Source organism: Monodelphis domestica, chromosome 2 (assembly GCF_027887165.1).
Source record: "Monodelphis domestica isolate mMonDom1 chromosome 2, mMonDom1.pri, whole genome shotgun sequence".
Classification (NCBI taxonomy): domain Eukaryota; kingdom Metazoa; phylum Chordata; class Mammalia; order Didelphimorphia; family Didelphidae; genus Monodelphis; species Monodelphis domestica.
The window spans coordinates 371,947,243-371,966,624 of NC_077228.1; the positions used below are offsets into that span (position 1 = coordinate 371,947,243).

Consider the following 19,382-nt stretch of genomic DNA (forward strand, 5'->3'; position numbering starts at 1 on the left):
CGCGCAGCTATGGGGAAGAAAGGCACTGAGCATGGTGAGGAGGGGGAAGGATGGGGTGCAGAAGGGAAACAAGGAGAAGGAGGAGGAAGAGGAGGAGGAGGAGGCGGGAGCGAGGTGAGCCGCCTCCTGCCAGTCCCTGCAGAGGATGAATAGCCAAGTCTAAGAAGCCCCCGCAGCCGGAGCCAGAGCGGAGCGGAGCAGCATCCGCGTCTTCGGTGACGGCGGAAGCCCCGCCCGCTCCCTGAGCCGGGGGGCTGTCCTAGCGCCCCCACCTTTTTTTTTCTTCTTCCGAATCCCCCCACACCCCCCACACCCCATTCCCTTTCCCTTCTCTCCCTCCCTCCTTCCCTACCCCGCCCCCCTTCACTGAAGGCACTGGGCTCTCTGGCTGGCGCGCTCTTCTGCCAGGCACACACTAGAGACACACTCACATACGCACACGCACACGCGCGCACACACACACACACACACACACACACATCTACACGCGCGCGCGCGCACGGGCGCGCGCGCACACACGCGAAGAACCCACATCCACGCACATAGAGCAGCTCGCTCTCGCTCTCAGTCTCCCTCTCTGCCCCCTGTCCTCCTTCTCCCATGCAGACAGACAGAGAGACGGAACATGGCTGACGACTCCACAGGGCATCGAGGATGCAGCCCGGTGGTGGCGGCTGCAGCGGCGGCAGCAGCAGCAACAGTGGCGGCCAGGGCGGCAGCAGCAGCAGCAGCAGCAGCAACAGCAGCAGCAGCAACAGCGGTGGCGGTGGCAGCAGCAGCAGCGGCAACAGCAGCAGCGCCAGCAGCAGCAGCAGCAGCAGCAGCAGCTACAGCAACAGCAGCAGCAGCAGCAGAGGCGGCGGCGGCTCCGGCGGCTGCATCATCGGCATCCCCCAGACTACCAGAGCTCCCTTTCCCTCTGACAGTCACTGACGTCTATTGCCGCTAGAAGAGTTCTCGCTCCCCTAGCTCCAGATCCCCCTTCCCTACCTCCGGCACCTCTCTGCCTTTTCCTTCTCCTCCTTCCCTTCCTCCTCCTCCTCTTCTTCCTTCTCCGCCACCGGCAGCACCGGCGGCCGCCGCGGCCGAGGCACCCAGTCAGGCGGCGGCGGCGGGAGCAGCCATTTCATCACCCCAGAAACCAGACACAAAAACATGGCAGAAATGGAGAAAGAAGGGAGACCTCCCGAAAATAAAAGGAGCAGGAAACCGGCTCACCCTGTGAAAAGGGAGATCAATGAGGAAATGAAGGTATTTATAAACCCCACTGTCTGGGTAAAGCTTTCTTTTTTCTTTTGCCCCCCCCTCCCGCCCCCCTTTTTGCAGTTGCATGGATTTTTTTTTTTTTAAGGGATCGCTTGTCAATTTCTGTAGGATGCACTGAATGTCTCAGCTCCGCCTCCCGGGTGGAAAATAGGGGCTAACTCCTAGCCTTCAATCCTGCAAATCAACTCCTTTGACTGACATAGAGAGGGAGAGGAAGAGAGAGAAAGAGAGAGGGAAAAAGAGAGAGAGTGAGAGCGAGAGGAAAGAGAAGAGCTCTCACACAATACTTAGTCTAATAAAACCCGGGGAGTTACGGACACATCCAGGAAAGGAGGAGGGGAATAAGGAACGGGTGGGGCATAAAGAAAGCTTGACTAATCGCTTGTGCAGTTCCTTCTGATAAAACCTTTCTCCTTGTGAACCCTCCAAAGTTAGGGAGCTGCCTTGATGGGACAGGCACCTCTGGAAAAGCGCTGTCTTTCACCTTCCTCTTTTGCTCCCTTCCTCTCCCACCCCCCTTTTAAAATAGCCAGCTGCAATGGTATAATTAAATTGTCAAAGTGAAATGTTATGGATTGAACCGCACATAATTTTTGCGCTACACGAAGGGAGTCCCCCTTTCCCTGTTCTCTAACCTCCCCCCCGCCCCTTTTCTTTCACTCCTTTTCTACCCCACCTCCTTTTTTTGCTTCTTCTCCGTTACATGCTTCACTTCACAGTTAATCAAACCGGAGTAAGTTCTGTTGAAAGAAAGCTGTCTGAAGGGGCCGTTTTTTGACAGCAGCGTATTTATTGTTCAGAGGGGGCTAGCCCGGGTGTCCTATCTGATATAAAGACCTGCCAGTCCAGCTGTGTTCCAGAGGTTATGCAGGAGGTTGGCACTCCAGATGTTCAGATTTTAGCGGTTGCACAAGAACACAGCTCAGGACCCTTTTTTTTCTTTCTTTCTTTCTTTTTTCTTTTTTCCATGAGGTTGCAGCTTTTGGCTAGATGAGAGTTTTTTTTTTTTTCTGTGTTGACTTTACACGTCTGTTCTGGTGTTGCTTCCTCCCCCTTTCCTTTGGTCTGTTTTTTTTTTTTTTTAAACTTCTTCTTCTTCTGAGACACAAACAGGTAATAGGTATTAGGGAATTTAGTTTCCATCCTTTTGAATATGCTAGGAAACTGCTTGCATGGAATACATTAAAATGACCCATTTGGTCACTTTTTGAAATCCTTTAATTCACTTTGTTGAACGAAAGGTTTATATTTGAAAGACCCAGTTCAAAGAAACTAGTACTCTATTATGACAAGCTTAGCATATTTAATTTTTTTATCAGAAAATATTTTATCACATTTTCCTTGATGCTCAAGCATAGGAAACACCTGGTTGCTCGTAGGTGTATAATAAATATTACATATACCTGTGCTCATTGTTTGTATGATGTCTTCCTCCCCTTTCTTTCTTGTCTGAAATGTCAGTGCCCATCTGGATTTTGATGCTAGGATTTTCTTCATCTGTAAGTGAGGGACTTAGTGTCTAGAAAGGTGAGGAATGGATGTATAAATGGAATAAGGATGTGGTTCAATCTTAATAAGGGGGAAATGCCTTGGAAATTGATAGCTTTTTATGGAAATCACAAATGATTCTAAGAATGGACAGTTGTTTCTTTGAAAGAACTGAAGTTGGTGCTTTTCGATGGGGCTTTCAGGAGCCAGATATCCCATAGTAACTAAGACTGCCATTCTAATTCCTTCTCCATTTCCTCTCACCCTAATATCCAGATTTCTTTTTCCATTTCATATTATATTGAGAGGAACCGAGAGAGATGTGAAGAGCCCTGCCGAAATAGATCACATCATGCCCTGCCCCTTTAAAACATTTCTCAATGTGATCTATATGGATTGCAGCTTTTAAGTTTCATAGGTTCTAGAATTACAAATTAGCTAATTTTAATCAAAACATGTGAAATGTTATCCTGGCTGGATATAAAGGCTGACTGTGCTGGATCCTCTGGGTTTGTTTTGTTTACTTTGGCTGCAGGCACACTCAGCGGTTTGGGAGATAGTTGTTCTTCTACAGTATAACAGATGTTTGTCTGAACTAGTGAGGAAGAAACAAAAACAACATTGTGTGAAGGGGGAAAATTACACAATTTTAAACTAATGCTTTAGGACTAAGCATTGGACTTAACCTTGGTGCACAGAATTTCCTTTTCATTATTTATTTATTTTATAATTGCTGGCTGAATCTATAAACCTCAAGATTTCAATTTGGAGTAGTAAGAGGATAGAAAGTCATCAGTTGTAATAACCTGATTGCCTGCAAGATTTGTATTTTTCTCTTTGATCTGGAATAATCTGTGTGCCCTAGGTGAATCTTTTATGCCCTCTCTGTGTCAATTATTTCAGTTAGCCTTGAAATCTCATTTCTAATGAGATTGTTGAATACTTACCCCTCCAATATAGTAAGTTAACCTTACAGAGGGTAGAAGTATTATTTGTCCTCTCTGATATTATACTGCTCTTAATAAAAACCCATGGGGAGGCTTTTTTTTAGAACCCGCATAAACCTAAAGAAGACTGGAGTAACATAACAAATTGGTTATACTGTATAAATATGTGCAACAAAATGTCACAGAGAACACAATGTGCCCTTGTGGAGTTTCATATCTGTAATGCTCAAGCTGCCTGACTGTGTTTGCCTTCATCTGAACTGCTTTCATCTGGACCAGTGTAAAATAAGCTCTGGTAAGTAATCACGGCAGAGCAGAAAGAAAGGAATGTATACAGCAGTAGACAGCCTAAGCTGTAAAAACTGTAACCCGAGCACCCACAGTGGATCAGATATCAAGGCTTTAAGGTAGGGGAAATGAAAGAGGGAAAGACGAGAGAGGGAATGGAAAAGTCAGCTTGGAAAGTGAAGGATCAGGAGGAGGGCCCCCTTAGGGAAATTTGGCTCAGGGATTAGGGAATTTTATCGTGGTATACAGTGACCTACTCAGGTTTCAGCCCTTGCTGGATTGAGTTGCTTCCCTTTGCGGGCAGAAAGAAAAAGGACTGGTGTGTATGTGATTTTTTTTCCCTCCCTTCGGGTAATAAAAAGGCCATTGGTACAAGTGTCTATTTTAAGTACAGCAAATGCAAGGCACTGTGAATGAGCAATGAAATTACCTCATCACAGAGACTTCCTTCAAGATCTTCTGTTTGATATAGTCATATTTTTGCTTGAGGATGGCTAGAGAAGACAAACAGAATCTGAGGTTTTCACATGACACCAGCAATGTCACTAACAGACCGGTTTTGAATATGGCTGGAAGCTAATGGTGGTCGCTGTTTCATTAGATTGGATATTGTTACATTTTCCTTATCACTACACTAATGTACATGACAGTTGTAACAAATTTAAATTTGATACAATACAATTTTGTGTTCAAAAAGCACATGACTAAGGCTTCTTTCTACTTGTACTTGGATGGAAATATCTTCAAACAGAAATTTTTATTTCACTGTGACCTTTGCAATGTTTCTTTCTTTATCTTTGGTTTATTTTCTTTCTTCTTCTTTTCATCCTACTTTTCTTATATTTGTATGCTCATTATTTAAAAAAAATGAATTCAAGTTCCTTTTTTGCCTGTGATTGGTATGCTTTATTTAAAAGACAAGAGGAAAATTTATTAAAAGGGTGACAATGTGATTATACCTCATATTTACTTATATAGTAAGTTTGTCAAGTGCATCTTCTGATTTGAATTTCACAATGGCTTGGAAGGTAGGTGTTCATTAAAAAAATGAAGAAACTGAGGCTCAGAACTGGCCTATGGTCACCTAGCTAGAAAATGGAAAGGTAGGTATTCCAACCTACCTGGGGTTTTCTGATTCCAGGTCTGGTGCTCTGAGTCCACTGAGTCCATATTGCCTTTTGCTGCATCCCAATTGGCTACTTCTTCTGGTTCCTAAATATTGGAATCACATCAAACATTGCTTCTTGTTAACATGTTTATAAACTATCTCATGTGATGCAAAATTGGGATATTATTTGTAGGGAAATTGGACACATTTAAAGACTAATTAGATTTTAGTAGCTTACTCATTATAGTATATGTAGTAAAAACTAATTTCTTAAAGAGATCTGTCCATGCACATACATATTTATTATATATGTACATATATACATATGCATATGGATGTATATATGTCTGTATATACACAGGGTGTCCCAAAAGTCTTAGCAAACTACACTAAGGCTTTTGGGACACCCCAAATGTGCATATCACAGGTAAAGAATTCCATTGGCTGTGCATAGAATTCACCAAACACTGAACTGTGAATCACAACTGTTACACACTGATATTCCTCAAACTATCCAAAAGATGATTAGATTGATTGGATCAGATTTTCATCCAGTGTAACTATTTGGAAAAAAAGAAACTTTAAATGATTAGATCAAACATCTTGCCCTGGAAACTCTCCTAATCAAAATCCAATTAATGCATTTGCAATGTTTGACTTCTTTTATCAATTGCAAAACTCCAGATTAATCTGTATTAAAATTTCTGAGGGCTGCCTCTTGTGCCCAAAGAGTTTGCTGCCTATAAATATTCTCAGTAAGTAATTTGTATCTAAAATTGGGCTTCGTTCCTGTTGCCTACAGCTTAAGACAGGTCCATCTGTTAGGGTTTAGTTGTAAACTCATCAGAAGGTCCTCCAGTTTGGGTTCTAACATTCCCAATTTGGTATTTAAAGAAGGATCTGTGTCAAGATGTAAAAGCCCTGATATAGACACCATAATTTGTGTCTAGAGCTGAGCGCCTTTGGTTGCTTTGTGTCTTTTAAAAGGGGAAAAGGGGATAGAGTGCAGGAAGTTAGAATGGTTATATGGTTAAAAGCTACTTATTCATAAAAATAAAATGAGCCATGGAAACCATGTCCTGGTAGCAGACCCAGTTGGTCAGTGATGCCTGGGAAATGTAATGAATTCTGAGATGGCTTAGTCTAAATTTCAACTGTGGCAGACATCATTTGTCAGTCTTTTTCAAAAGAGCGGTAACCATGAATTTTTTTTTTATCATATGATATATATATATGAAGTCAAAGTGAAGTAATCTTTCAGGCCTTGTGACCTGGTTGTGGTACATGGCTGTCAAATCATGGATTGTCATTTATAAGTCTCCATAAAATCATTGATAAATTGTAGCCATCCCACATGAAGATTTGGTTCAGTCCTATTCACAAGCATTTATCTAGCATTGACTCTGAGCTAGACATTGTGCTTCTGAAGGTAGGGGAAGTGGGGTGGGGGGAGGGAGGTGTACAGAGACAAAAATGAAATAGTTCTTGCATCCAAGGTGCTTGAATTCTACTGGATGTGGATGAGTTAAAGGTGGCAATACTGGAAAGATACAGGATGCTAGAATTTTAGAGTTGGAAGTGATGTGGTGAGGCGTATAGATATATTTGGCTTCATTCATATTGGGGATCCTCAGAGAAGTTTCCATTTCTGTCTAAGGGTGTTGGTGGGCACATTCTGAGGTGTGGTGTGGATGTCTAAGCCTCATCCAACTCATGGGTCCCAGAGACAAGGAAATGGAAAGGAACCACTCTACTTCCTCCAGAATCTGAAATAAACATTTGAACTAGAAGAAAATGAGTCTGACAGACTCGTTCCTTTCTGCATTTCCTGCCTTGGAGTTTGCCAAGCATTGCTCTGAGGAGCCAAGGCCTGTTCCCCTTGTGTGAAAGGCTCATAGAAAAGAGGAGGTAACATAGATTTTTTTCCCTCTTCTGCAAAAAGGAGGGAGAGAGAGAAAAACAAGCCTTGGAAAAGGACACACATGTCAGTGAGCACCAGAGAGTTTTTAAATGGAAGGGGGCACAGGGGAAAATCCTACTCAATTAGAAAGGTCATACTTCTCCTTTGCTCTAATGAAATGTATCCTTTACTGAGAGCTTTTGTCATTTGATGGAAATATTTTTCTTTAACTGTCTAATATCAGCAGTTGTATTAATACATGAAGGTAGATTATAAAAATACAAAGTCTAAACATTTCCACTGCAGAACGTCACACTAGTTACACATGCAGTTTCAATCTAGGGAGTCCTGAAGTTCATTTGCTGAAAGAAATGAGATATTGTAAGGCAAAATGGGAAAAAATAAATCTTGCTCATTTGAAATGCTAAATAAACAACATTTAGGAAAACAGAGATAAAGAAGAAGGAAGCTGGCCCAAAGGAGGTCAGAAAGATATCCTGAACATATATTTCAGGATCTTAAGACTGATGGGTATTAATATCTCTTACATAACCAGAGGTCTGTGGAATTCGGCACCACTTTAAGTCCAAGGGTTTTGGCAAGGACAAGAGAATAATGTAGCAAATCTTTGTGAATTTGAGTACAGTCCAGCAGCTGTGTGTGATATAGCTCACAGCTGCACACAGCTGCACACCTGCCATGCTGGCTACAGAATTACCAAGAGGCCCTGCTTTCAGTTCCACAGAATTATTTGACCCTTTCAGGGCACTTGGATGCACAGACAGCAGATCAAAGCTTAGGAAAGATGACTGTCTGCTCCATGCCACAACACAATTTTTGGAGATGTAGTAAACCACTGATTCATTCATTCATCGGGCATTTATTAAGCACCCAGTTTGTATTGCATCTTTGAGTAAAGAATTTCATCTTTCTGGATATTAGTTTCCTCATCTGTAAAGTGAGGATGTTGTGCTAGATGGCCTTGAAGTTGGAAAATCCTTTCCAAATTCTTACCAATGAACCGAAGACCAAAGATAAAGGAGACCTTATTCTCGGTAAGCATGGATTTTATATGCATGACTGCATAATTAGGGTTTCAGAGTACCAATATCAAAGTCACTCAAACCAGGTACCAGAGGGAGCAAGAGAACATGCCCTCCTTTTCACTCTCAGTTCAGACTGTGGCTGTGTAGGGCACGATGCTTTATCAGCATGACAATGTATGGACTTTTATCACCAGCAACCCAGTTCCATTTTTTTTCCACTGTTAAATTATTAGTTATATCAATGATCTCAATAAAGACAAACAAGCTACTATGGTCGTATTAGGAAAGATTCTGACCGTCAAAGGGCTTCTCACTGAAAAGCCACACTCAAGATAAAAGCAACAAGGTTTGTGTCCAAAGTTAACATCTCTATGGAGAAAGTACCCCTTTCTGGATTTGTTTTTTCCATGGCACAGGCTCTGGTCAAGTTTATTAGAAATTTCACTGTCCAGTAAGTGAAAACTGAAAACATAAAACAAAATGAAGACCCAACTGATTTATTTTTTACTGTTTAAGTGTTTCCAATGCCATATTCTCATCTTGGGCAATGGTATTATCAAATATAAGTAAACCACTGAGCCAGATTTTAGAGGGGTAGCATAGATTCAGGACCAGGCCTATGTCTGGGAATGGAGTCAGAAACTCTATTCTAATCTAGTTCAATTACTAATTCACTCTGAAACTTTAGACAAGCTTCTTAATCCCTTCTGCATATTCAGTTACTTCACCTCTAATGGTAGGTCAAATGGTACCTGACAGAAAACTGTCATCAATGTCAGTCCTTAGAAATAGAGGTTGAGGAGGAGATATAAAATTTTCAAAAAGGATTTTAAAATGGATAATAGACTCTGGATTTGAAAATGAAGAGGCATGGATTTGGAACCCACTTTAGATATTTACTAGTAGACACACAATCTCTGTGTTTACTAGCTGTATGATGATGGATGTGGCATAAACTCTCAGGTCTTCCCTCAGTTTTTTCATCTTTAACATAGGAATAATTATACTTTCTTTAGATATTCTGCAGGGTTGTTATAGACGAAGCACTTCACAAACATTAAAGTATTATATAATTGGATTAACATTATTTAAAAAAACCATTTCATTCATTTTCTGCTAAGATTTCTTAATTGTACTCAGTTCTGTCTTTATTAAGACATGATATTTTTGCTAATTTTATTTCTTTAATTCCTTCAATGTGATCCATTTTGTTGTATCTTGAGAAAACTGTAGTTTTGATTCTGGTGCTTCTGTTGGCATAGTTTGAGTTTTCTTTTGGCATTCTTGTCTCTGCTTTTTATAATTCATCATATTGCTTCATTTCTTAATTTATAATTTTTCTTTTGCTTGCTCATTTCCTTCAATTTTCCCCTAAAACAATTGTTTTTAGAGTTTTTTCTGGCTTTTTTTTTTACTTCTTCTTGATATTCCATTTGTGGTTCTTGAAAACAATATTAAAAAGCTAGGCTCTCTTGTGATGTCAAATTTGATCAACTTCCAGGAAGTTGTCCATTATCATATTATAGATACAACTTTAATTAGAAAGCACAGCTGCATTCTCCCTGCCCCTTAAATTGTACAGGACTGTGAGTTTCTTTTCTTTTTAAAACAATTACAATTTGTGCTCTATATGCTTATATGACTCGTCCCAGTAGATGTTTTGAAATTATATTTAATAATCAATAGCTCTTTATCCATATTGATACTGTGTATATTTCTGATCTTCATATGATTGCGTTTACCCCTAATCTAAATTCCAAAGGATCTTGCTTTTCTGAATTTTGTTAGAAATTACGTTTCATTGTTCCTTGAGAAATCATTTAAATTTTTTGCCAAGTTTTATTTGTCCCAATAGAATGCAAGCTCCTTGATAATAGTGACTATCTCTCTATCTCCAGCACCTCTCACATTCTAGACTCTTAATAAACACTCACTGATTGACTGGAAGTACTATGTTGGACATTATGGGGAATAAAAAGAATTTCAATGTATCCGTCATCAAGTAGTCTGGCTGCTGGGAAGACTGAAATTACACTTGAACTGAGTTGAATAGGGAAGAGGAGATAATTTTAAAATTCATTATGCTTCTGTTCCTCATTAGGATGAATATCAGAGACATGACTTTATAAAAGTTTGAAATTTCTCTGTTCTATTTTATAGGTTATAATATTGAAAAATATTAATGCCAAGGAACAGATACATTAGACATGATTGGAAAAGACAACTTACTTTTTATTGTTTCAGTGCTGTCTGCCATTATGTTCTTACAACAATTCAATGCTTACAAAATGAATAATTAAATCGAACAGCCATTCATTAGTTATGATGCAGAAGTACAAGCACTGGGATTTATTTCGATTCAAAGTATCTGAGTTTGAATTCTGGCTCTGCGAGATTTTGTATGATTTTGGACAATTTCTCCCATTTCTGGGCCTAAAATGAAATTACCAAAAGACCATTTCAAGCTCTAAGTCTGTGATTATTTCATGCTAAGCTCCTATAAAATGTGTCTGTTTGGGGCACTCTGCTAGCTTCTGGGGAAGGTATAGGCAGCTAGGTAGAAATGGACCAGGTGAAAGAGCTGGTGTCAGGAAGACATGTGTTCAGATGCGGGTTCAAATGTGACTTCAGACACCATCTGGGTAACCCTGGATGAGGCACTTAATCTCTATCTGCCTCAGTTTCCTCATCTGTATAATTGGAGTGATAGTGGCACCTGCCTCCTAGGTTGGTGTGAGGATCAAATGAGGTAATGTTCCTAAAGCACACTGTAAACTTTACTTAAAGCCCTACATACATGCTGTCTGTTATTATTATCCAAAAATTAGATCAGACATCTCAGAGATTCTTCACATTATTTGCAAACTTCACAAATGAGATATTTCACGTCACTCCTATTGCTAAAATAGGAATTTTCCCATTTCATGCTATTTCTTGTTATGCACTCTACATTGGAGCCATGCTAGAATTTTAACTATTCATCAGACATCTACAATTTGTTGCCTACGTATCATTGTGTAGACTGTTTCTCATGACTTATGTCCAGCGTGTACTTCCCCTCTCCCCTCTTTTCTAAACCCTTACCTTCTGACTTAGAATGGATATTAAGTACCCATTCCAAGGCAGAAGAGCAGCAAGGAGTAGGCAATTAGGGTTAAGTGACTTTTCCAGGGTCACACAGCTAGGAAGTGACAGGTCAGGTTTGAATCCAGGACCTCCTGTCTCCAAGCCTGGCTTTCTATCTCATTGAGTCATCTAGCTGGCACTCCCCTCACTATTATTTGTTGAAATACTTTTCTTCCTTTAAGGGTCAGCTCAGATGCTACATGGTCCATGAATTCTTACTTGATTCCTCCAGCTGAAACTTCCCCTTTCCTTCACATGCATACCTAGAGCACATTGTATATGCCTCTCTGCCCCTTAATAATCTACCTTGAGCCATTTTTTACTTTTTTTTTTTGCATAATGTTGTGCATCATCTCTGACCTCCCTCCTGATTAGATTGTAAACTCCTTGAGGACAGAAAGCATCATGTTATATCTTCAAATCTCCAATGCCCAGCACAGTACCTTGTACATATTAGGCGCTTAACAAATGTATGTTGTTGAATTACAGGGGTATATGCCATCTATAACTCATGCATATGTATATGAGAAATGTGGGAAGTGCTATGCAAGTCCCCTGTGGGGTGCCAGAAAACTAGATGGAGATGACAAAGGAAGACATCCTGGAGGGGGTGTTGGCAAGAAATGATCTGTGAATTAAATTTGACCAATTATGTATCAGGTACTTTGCTACATAACAGGGATATAAAGACAAAAATAGGGGAAATTGGGTGGCTCGGTGGATAAGTGTCATGCCTCGAGATGGGAGATCCTCAGTTCAAATCTAGTCTCAGATACTACCTATGTGACCCTGGGCAAGTCACTTAACCCCATTTGCCGGTCCCTTTCTATATTTCTGCTTTGGAACTGATATTTCGAATTGATTCTAAGACAAAAGGTAAGGATTTAAAAAAAAAAGACAAAAATAAAATGTGTGGGGAACTTCCTGTATATTTATTCAAATACATGAAAATAGAAACTAGAATGTTGAATTCAGGAAATAATTAATGGTTTGGTTGGGTTGAAACATGGAATTCTCAAGGGAGGTAGTATTAAGGTTGGAAAGTTAAGTAGGAGCCAGGTTATGGAAGGCCTTAAATGCTGAACTCAGGATTTGTATTTTATCTCAGAGGCAATGAGGAGTCTCTGAAGGTTTTGAGCATGGGAATGATTTGGCCAGATACATGCCTTAAGAAAAGATGATTTGGCAGTTAAGTAGATGATATATTGGTGAGTACAGAGATCGAAAGTGAGGACCTCAATTAGGAGGCAATCTTAAAGATTTTGTATGGGTGTTGCAAAAGTGTTTTGAGATTAATAATAACTATTTTCAATGTGCTCTAAATTCTCAACTATCACTATAGAAAGAAATGGCAGGATGGATAATATAAAAATAATTTATGCTGTGCTTTTGAAAATATTTAGTATGGGGATAGGTAGGTGGCTTAGAGGATAGAACATCAGGCCCAGAGACTAGAGGTCCTGGGTTCAAATCTAATCTCAGACATGTCTTAGATGGGTGACCTTAGGCAAGTTATTTAAACTTGTCCAGCCCTTCCTGTTCTTCTGCCTTTGAACCAATACATAGTATTGATTCTAAGATGGAAGGAAGGTTTTTTTTTAAAGTATATAGTATGTGCATTTGTTCATGTGATATTCAACATCCTGGGAATTAACTTAAAAAAAAAAGAAACAAAAAAGTTGTGAAAACCCAGTAAAGGAAGAGCTGGAAAGCTGTACTTTTAGGTTGTTTCTGTTAGTTTTTTCCCCTTTCCTATAGCAGCAGTGTACTAGTATATATTTAACAACCAGATCTTTAACAACAAAAAAGACACTTAAAGTTGAACCAGCATCATTAACATTTTGTCCTTTACTTCATTAAGTCTAGGCAATGAACAAAACACTAAATTGAGCCCAAATTTGAAGCATTTGCCAATTTCTGAAGTTTAAGCACTCATATGAAAAATTTAACCAGACTTATGCTTGGTTTCTCCTGTCTTAGAGGTTACCTGGAGCTGGGGGGAGGAGATAGGAGTCTGAATATAGTGTGCTGACTATGTATATTGACTTTCAAAGTAAACAGACTGAATATTGATATCAACAAAGTCACAATTAAGAAGATGAGGTACCGTATATAAGAAGAATCCAATATCATCATTAAAGCAAGTACTTAATAGAATGGGTACTAACTGTGAATTAAGCTGAAAATAAAATAATTCCAGTGATGGATATTCCCTAATTTAAGAGTTAACTTCATGTTAATAATAAGAACTTTCTAGTGATATCCATCCTTTGTAACACCTAAGCTTTTTTATCTTTTGGCTATTGATCAATGAGATAGCATATCTAATAAAATAATATGAGCAAAGTATTTTGCATATCTTAAAGCTCAATATAAATGTGGATGACTATATAAACTATTGTTAGACTTACATATGTTAAACATACATTTGAACCATGTTGGTATGTTATTGATGTTCAATCATGCCTGACTCTTGGACCAGAGCCATCTAGCCATGGGGTTTTCTCGGCAAGGATATTGGAGTGCTTTGCCATTTCCTTCTCCAGTAGTACTGGTAGATCCTTCGTGTTAGGCAATGAGAGCTTAATTGACTTGCCCAGAGTCACATAGTTAGGAGGTGACTGAGGCTGGATTTGAGCTCAGGTCTTCCTGAGTCCAACTTTTTATTCACTGAGTCACTTAGCTACCTTCTTTGCCACAGTAGGATGCAATAGTGGCAATTGTGATAGAAGTTAAGAGACTTGGATTTTAGGCATGCTTTTGCCACTAACTTGTTATGTAACCTTTCATGCAAATTGTCCAAGTTTTCTGAACCGGAGGTTTTTTTTTTGTTGTTGTTGTTGTTTTTTAACCTGAGGAAGCAGATAATTCTATTTGCTCTGCCTACCCCAGTGAGTAGCTATGTGGCATGATGAATAGAGTGCCAAGCCTGGAGTCAAGAAAATTCATCTTCCTCTGTCCAAATATGTCCTCAGACACATACTAGTTGTGTGACCCTAGGCAAGTCATTTAACCCTGTTTGCCTCAGATTCCTTTTCTATTATATGGGCTAAAGAAGGAAATGGTAAACCACTTTAATATCTTAGACAAAAAAACCCAAATGTAATCATGAAATGTTAGACATGACTAAATAGCAATAAAGATAGCAATCTCCTACCTCAAAAGTTATTGTTAGGATCAAATGTGATCATACATAAGAATATACATTTTTAATAGTTAAAAGGAAAGCAGGAAGGAAGGAAGACAGAAGAACAGGAAGGAAAGAAGGAAAGAAAGAAACAAGTCTTTATTTACTATGGGTCAGGTTGGTGCTAAGAGCATTAGAGGAGGGAAGGAACAAACATTTAGATGATACCCACTATGTGCCAGGCACTGCATTAATCTCATTTGCTATACAGATATAAAGTAGGAGTATAATAACTATGTATTATATATAATAACTATATATGTGTTATAAAAATAAGTATTTCATTTTTCACACTGATACTTCAAAAAGTCTGCGCTCTCACCAATGTGGATGGATCCTTCCACTAATGCTGCTAATTGTAATACATTTGAATCTTTTCATCCAGTGTGACTCTTGGTTTCCTCCTATAAATCCCCATGCAATATGCTGACAGCCTTCCAGTGGATTACTTGACACTACTAAAGCACTTGTAGCCTGTCTAGTTATCCTGCCCTTGAGCTTTGTGGTAGGTACTCCTTCCTTCTGTTTATGTATTTCTTTGGCAAGGTCCTTTTATACCATTTTCCTAGGAAGTTCTTTGGTGGTTGTATGTTGCAACCAACCCATAACTCCTATGTTCCTCTTCTTCACTCTTTTGATGTCCTGCAACTTTGATTGTTGTTGTTATTGTTTTTTTTTACTGTAATATTCCATTGCTTATAGCTATAGAACATCATTGGTAGGATACCGACGTTAAAAAGGTGGGACTTTATTTCAGGAAGATGCTCAGGGGTCATTAAAAGCAGTGTATAATTTCCCAAAGGTAATCTCACCTGGTCACCTACTTCTATTAAATTCTGCATCCAGTTCATTGTCTGCCTTCAGTGCCAGGTGTGTGTGTGTGTGTGTGTGTGTGTGTGTGTGTGTGTGTGTGTGCATCTGATTCTGTCACAGCATCATCATGGATCATGGGTATATATTGCTAGATAAACTCTATAGGCTGTCTATCTGTCCATTACATTCTGAACAGTAGCTATTCTTCACCCCTGTGTGTCACTTTCCCTGCATACATAGTTAGGTCAAACACTTTGAAGTGATTTAGATTGCAATATGCTGGGGCTTGATGGAATGTGAACAATGCCATCCACAAACAGGAGCATAGGGTGGATGTTACACTCTTTAGGGAATCCCATTTTAATTTGGATTCCATGCTTTAGTTTAAAAATATTTTTATTGATTTCTTTTGTTTTTGCATTACCCATCTCTTCCCACTATATCTCTCTTGCCACTGCCTCTCCCAGAGACCTATCCTTTAAGATAGAGTTATGTGTAATGTTCCATGACCATGGTCCCTCACTTCTATAAAGAAGTGAGATGAGCTATATTGCTTATATTTTCATTGAGACCAAGCTTGGTCATTATAATTTTTCAGGATTTAATTTCAATTTTTTATTATTCTTTTGATTTATTTTGGTGTCTTGATTATATATGCTGTTCTCCTGATTCTGTTTGTTTCACTTTGTTCATATAAGTGTTTCCATATGTCTCTGTATTCTTCAAAGTAATTATTTCTTGAATGACAGTGATATTCCATTCCTACCAGTCAGTGGCTATCTACCCTATTAACAATTCTTCACTACCACAAAAAATGGCTGCTATAAATATTTTGGTGTGCATAGGATTTATCCGTTTGCATTAGCCTCCTTCTTGATAGTAGCAAACAGTTGTGGATAGTATCTTTATCTGTTTTTATTCTTTATATGATATTAAGAATCAGTTTGTCAGACAAAGTTATTTTTATTGTTATATTCTTCCAGGAATCTTGCATGATTTTAACATATACTTGTAAGAGGAGACCTTCAAGGCAACATTTAGTTCTAATGAATCTAATGCTTTTATGTAGTCAACAAAAAAATAAATACAGTGGGATCTTGTATTTTCTGGACCTTTTAGTCAATTATGTAACTGTGAAGGTTTGATTTCCTATAGAATATTGTCGAGAGATGACTGTTCTCTTTCTATTACTTCATCACAAATTCTCATCTTTCCATATTATCCCAATCTGTTTTGGGGATTTAGAGCCATTTGGAAAAGAGTCGAAAACTCTAAAAATTCTAAAACCAATAGGTCTTTCTTTTGTTTGATTTTGATCTCACAGAAGGGCAACATTGTGGATTGAGGGGACATCTAGAGATGGGAACATAAAGGAGAAGTCAGAAGCAACAAGGGAAGGCTGAAACCATAGTGGCCATTGGACATTTATGAGCCATAGTAAGAGAAGGAAGGGAGTTCTATCTACAATAGTCCTTGGAGAGGCTACTTCTTTGTCCAAGTGCTCTCAGTTTCAGTTCTCTGATCCTTTCCCTTCTCTCTTGTTCTGAGAGATGGCTAGGGTCTCATCTCTTCCTTCAGGGCAGCAACATCTCAAACATTAGGACTACAAGCTGAGGCAACATAATGTAGTGGATAAAGGAAGGGACTTGAAATCAGGAAGACATGGACTCGCATATTATCCAAGAGGCTAGTTAATGCGATCCTATACCAATCATTTAGGATCTCGCTACCTCAGTATCCTCTTCTGAAAATGAGGGGGTTGGATTCGATGGCTTCTAATTCTCTAAAGCTATGTTTTGATGAGCCTTGTGAAAGGGGTGATCTTTCCTGGGGCATTCTAGGTGAACTCACTTCCTAAAACAGTAATCAAAGAGGTCAGGGCTAGGCATTTTAGAGGGAGGGCTAAGATACAACAATGGTTTACCCCTTCTCATGTTACATGGAGGGAGGTATCAATTAATGAGATTCAACAGGGCACAGAATTTTCTAATGTGAAAGATTTTCAGGTATAGAACATTACAGAGAAGTGAAAGAACCCAGGCAGGGGAAGGGGCCATGTCTAGATAAGAGTTAGTCAATGGCAAGAAAGGCACCATTCTTCAAATGAGAAAATTTTAAGAGACTACTGGGAGATTTTTATAGAGACAGAAAAGTAGATGTATGAATCAACAATTACCAATATTTTCTGAATCCTTTTTTTTTCAGTGAAAATAAAGATTTTTCTCCTAAGCATGTGTTACCCATCTATATTTCTGATATTCTGAGAAATAATATATTGGTGCCTTTAGAATCGTGGTTTCTTTGGTCTAATTTAGATGACCTTCTCATTTTAATTTTTCTTACTGCCATTTCCAAATCCCCATTCTGTATACTGGGGACTACAATATGGTTAAATTTCTAAGTATAAGTAGACATTTCTTAATGAGTTTATTAGCAAAGCTTCTGATCCTAAGGAGCTATGACATCTTTTAATTTTATAGAATTTTAGAGCTGGAAAGGACTCCTAGAAGTCATTTAATCCTGCCCTAGATCATGTCAGTGCCCCACTAAAAGAAAATTAAAATGCGACAACCTGCCACTCAAAGACCTGCACAGCCTAGCACTATCTTCCCTTTACACACATATTTCTCTCCACTTTCTTTCTTGTGGGGATACTCCAGCTGAATTAGATTATTCTGTTTCAGTGATATTTTTGTCACTGAATTTTACCCCCTTGTCCTAGAGGCCCTTCCCCCAATTTTTACCTGTTGAAACCTACCCATCATTTGGGGTCAAACCAAAAAGCCATCTTCTCTGTAAAGCCTTTGTTCATTCACTGCAAGTGGGGTTGAACATTCCTGTGAACCTTTATTGTGTTTTCTGCCTTTCATAACATCACATTCTGCCTTATATTATAGTCATTTATATGCTTGTTTTCCCCCTACTACTCATTGAAGGAAGACACTATCTCTTATTCATCCATGTATCTTTCATAGTACTCAGCACAGACTTCTGTACTTAGTTTGCCCTCAGACATTATTTGTTGAGTTAAAATGAGCTGAATGTAAGCCATATAAAGTAGAAAGTTGAATGGGTTGTAAGGAAGCAAATTCTACAATGTCTTTTGGCATAACTTTTGTTTTTATTATTATTTGTGGTGATTCCTTCTGTTGGGGATTTAGATTATTCCAAATGAGATGATTTTTTAAAGGCTACTAGGAGATGTAGAGATAAAAAGCAGGTATATGGATCAATAATTATCAATATTAATTGGGTAATTTTTTTTCAGTGACAATAAAATCCAATGAAATCATGTTAGAGAATCAATTCATCTGTGCCTTTGGAATTGTGTTTTCTTTGGTCTAATCCAAGTGATTTTCCCATTTTAATTTTTCTTAACTGATCTTTCTACTTCTTCATGTAACATAATGGGGACTGTGGGGTCTGTAATCTAAGCCCAGGTTTTTCCACATAGAAACCCTAGAATATATCTTATACCCAGTGATAGATAATTCCTAAAATTACCTCACAGCATTGTAAGAAAAATACTTTGGACCATATAAAATGGTATATAAATGTGAGCTATTATTATTATTATTATTTTGCTTGCTGAGTTTCAACATTGAGAACTAACAAATTACAAATATGTGCTTTATTGCTTTGGTTCATCTTTGTATCAGGTCATTCAGAATCAAGAATAAAATTCTACTAGGAAAATGTAGAAGATATGGGCTTGTGTCTTCCAGAATTGTTACTTTCTTTCTTCATTATGTGCAGTAAATCAGAATATGATTATAACCTAGTTTCTATGCCATGTACCTACTTCACACTGTTTTTATCAAGCCTACTTTTTTACTTTCAAATTTATAGTTTCCCTGTGAAATATTTAGAGATTCGTATTTGTGTTTTATGATATGAAGGAATGTTCAATCATAAATACATAAATACAAAGCTTTAAACATTGTTAGAATTCCATCATCATGGACTGCAGTGGTCCCATTACCTGTGACATAGCTTTGCCCAAGAGAATAGGAAAGGGCTCAAAAGGTGTTGGTCAAGGATGAACTTATCACTGATCCTGTGATAGGTTATCACTGGCTTGCCATTTGATATAAGAGAATATGGGGTGTGTGTAGGAAGGCCTAGAACCTCTGGTGTGAGGGTTAACAGTCTTTTCCAGGGCTGTTCATCTACCTTTGGTATCTACCTGGTACCCAACTCTCACCTGTGGCTC

At 38.8% G+C, this 19,382-nt stretch overlaps 1 protein-coding gene across 3 annotated transcripts in view; it reads left to right on the forward strand.

Moving 5' to 3' along the window:
- The first annotated feature begins 1,118 nt into the window (after positions 1-1,118).
- SOBP (sine oculis binding protein homolog) overlaps positions 1,119-19,382 on the forward strand; it is a 216,220-nt gene continuing 197,956 nt past the window's right edge. The window contains exon 1 of one of the 3 annotated variants that reach the window (XM_056814065.1): positions 1,119-1,251. In XM_056814065.1, the coding sequence (XP_056670043.1) occupies positions 1,156-1,251 (96 nt within the window). In that variant the 5' untranslated portion in view covers positions 1,119-1,155. 3 annotated transcript variants of the gene reach the window in all.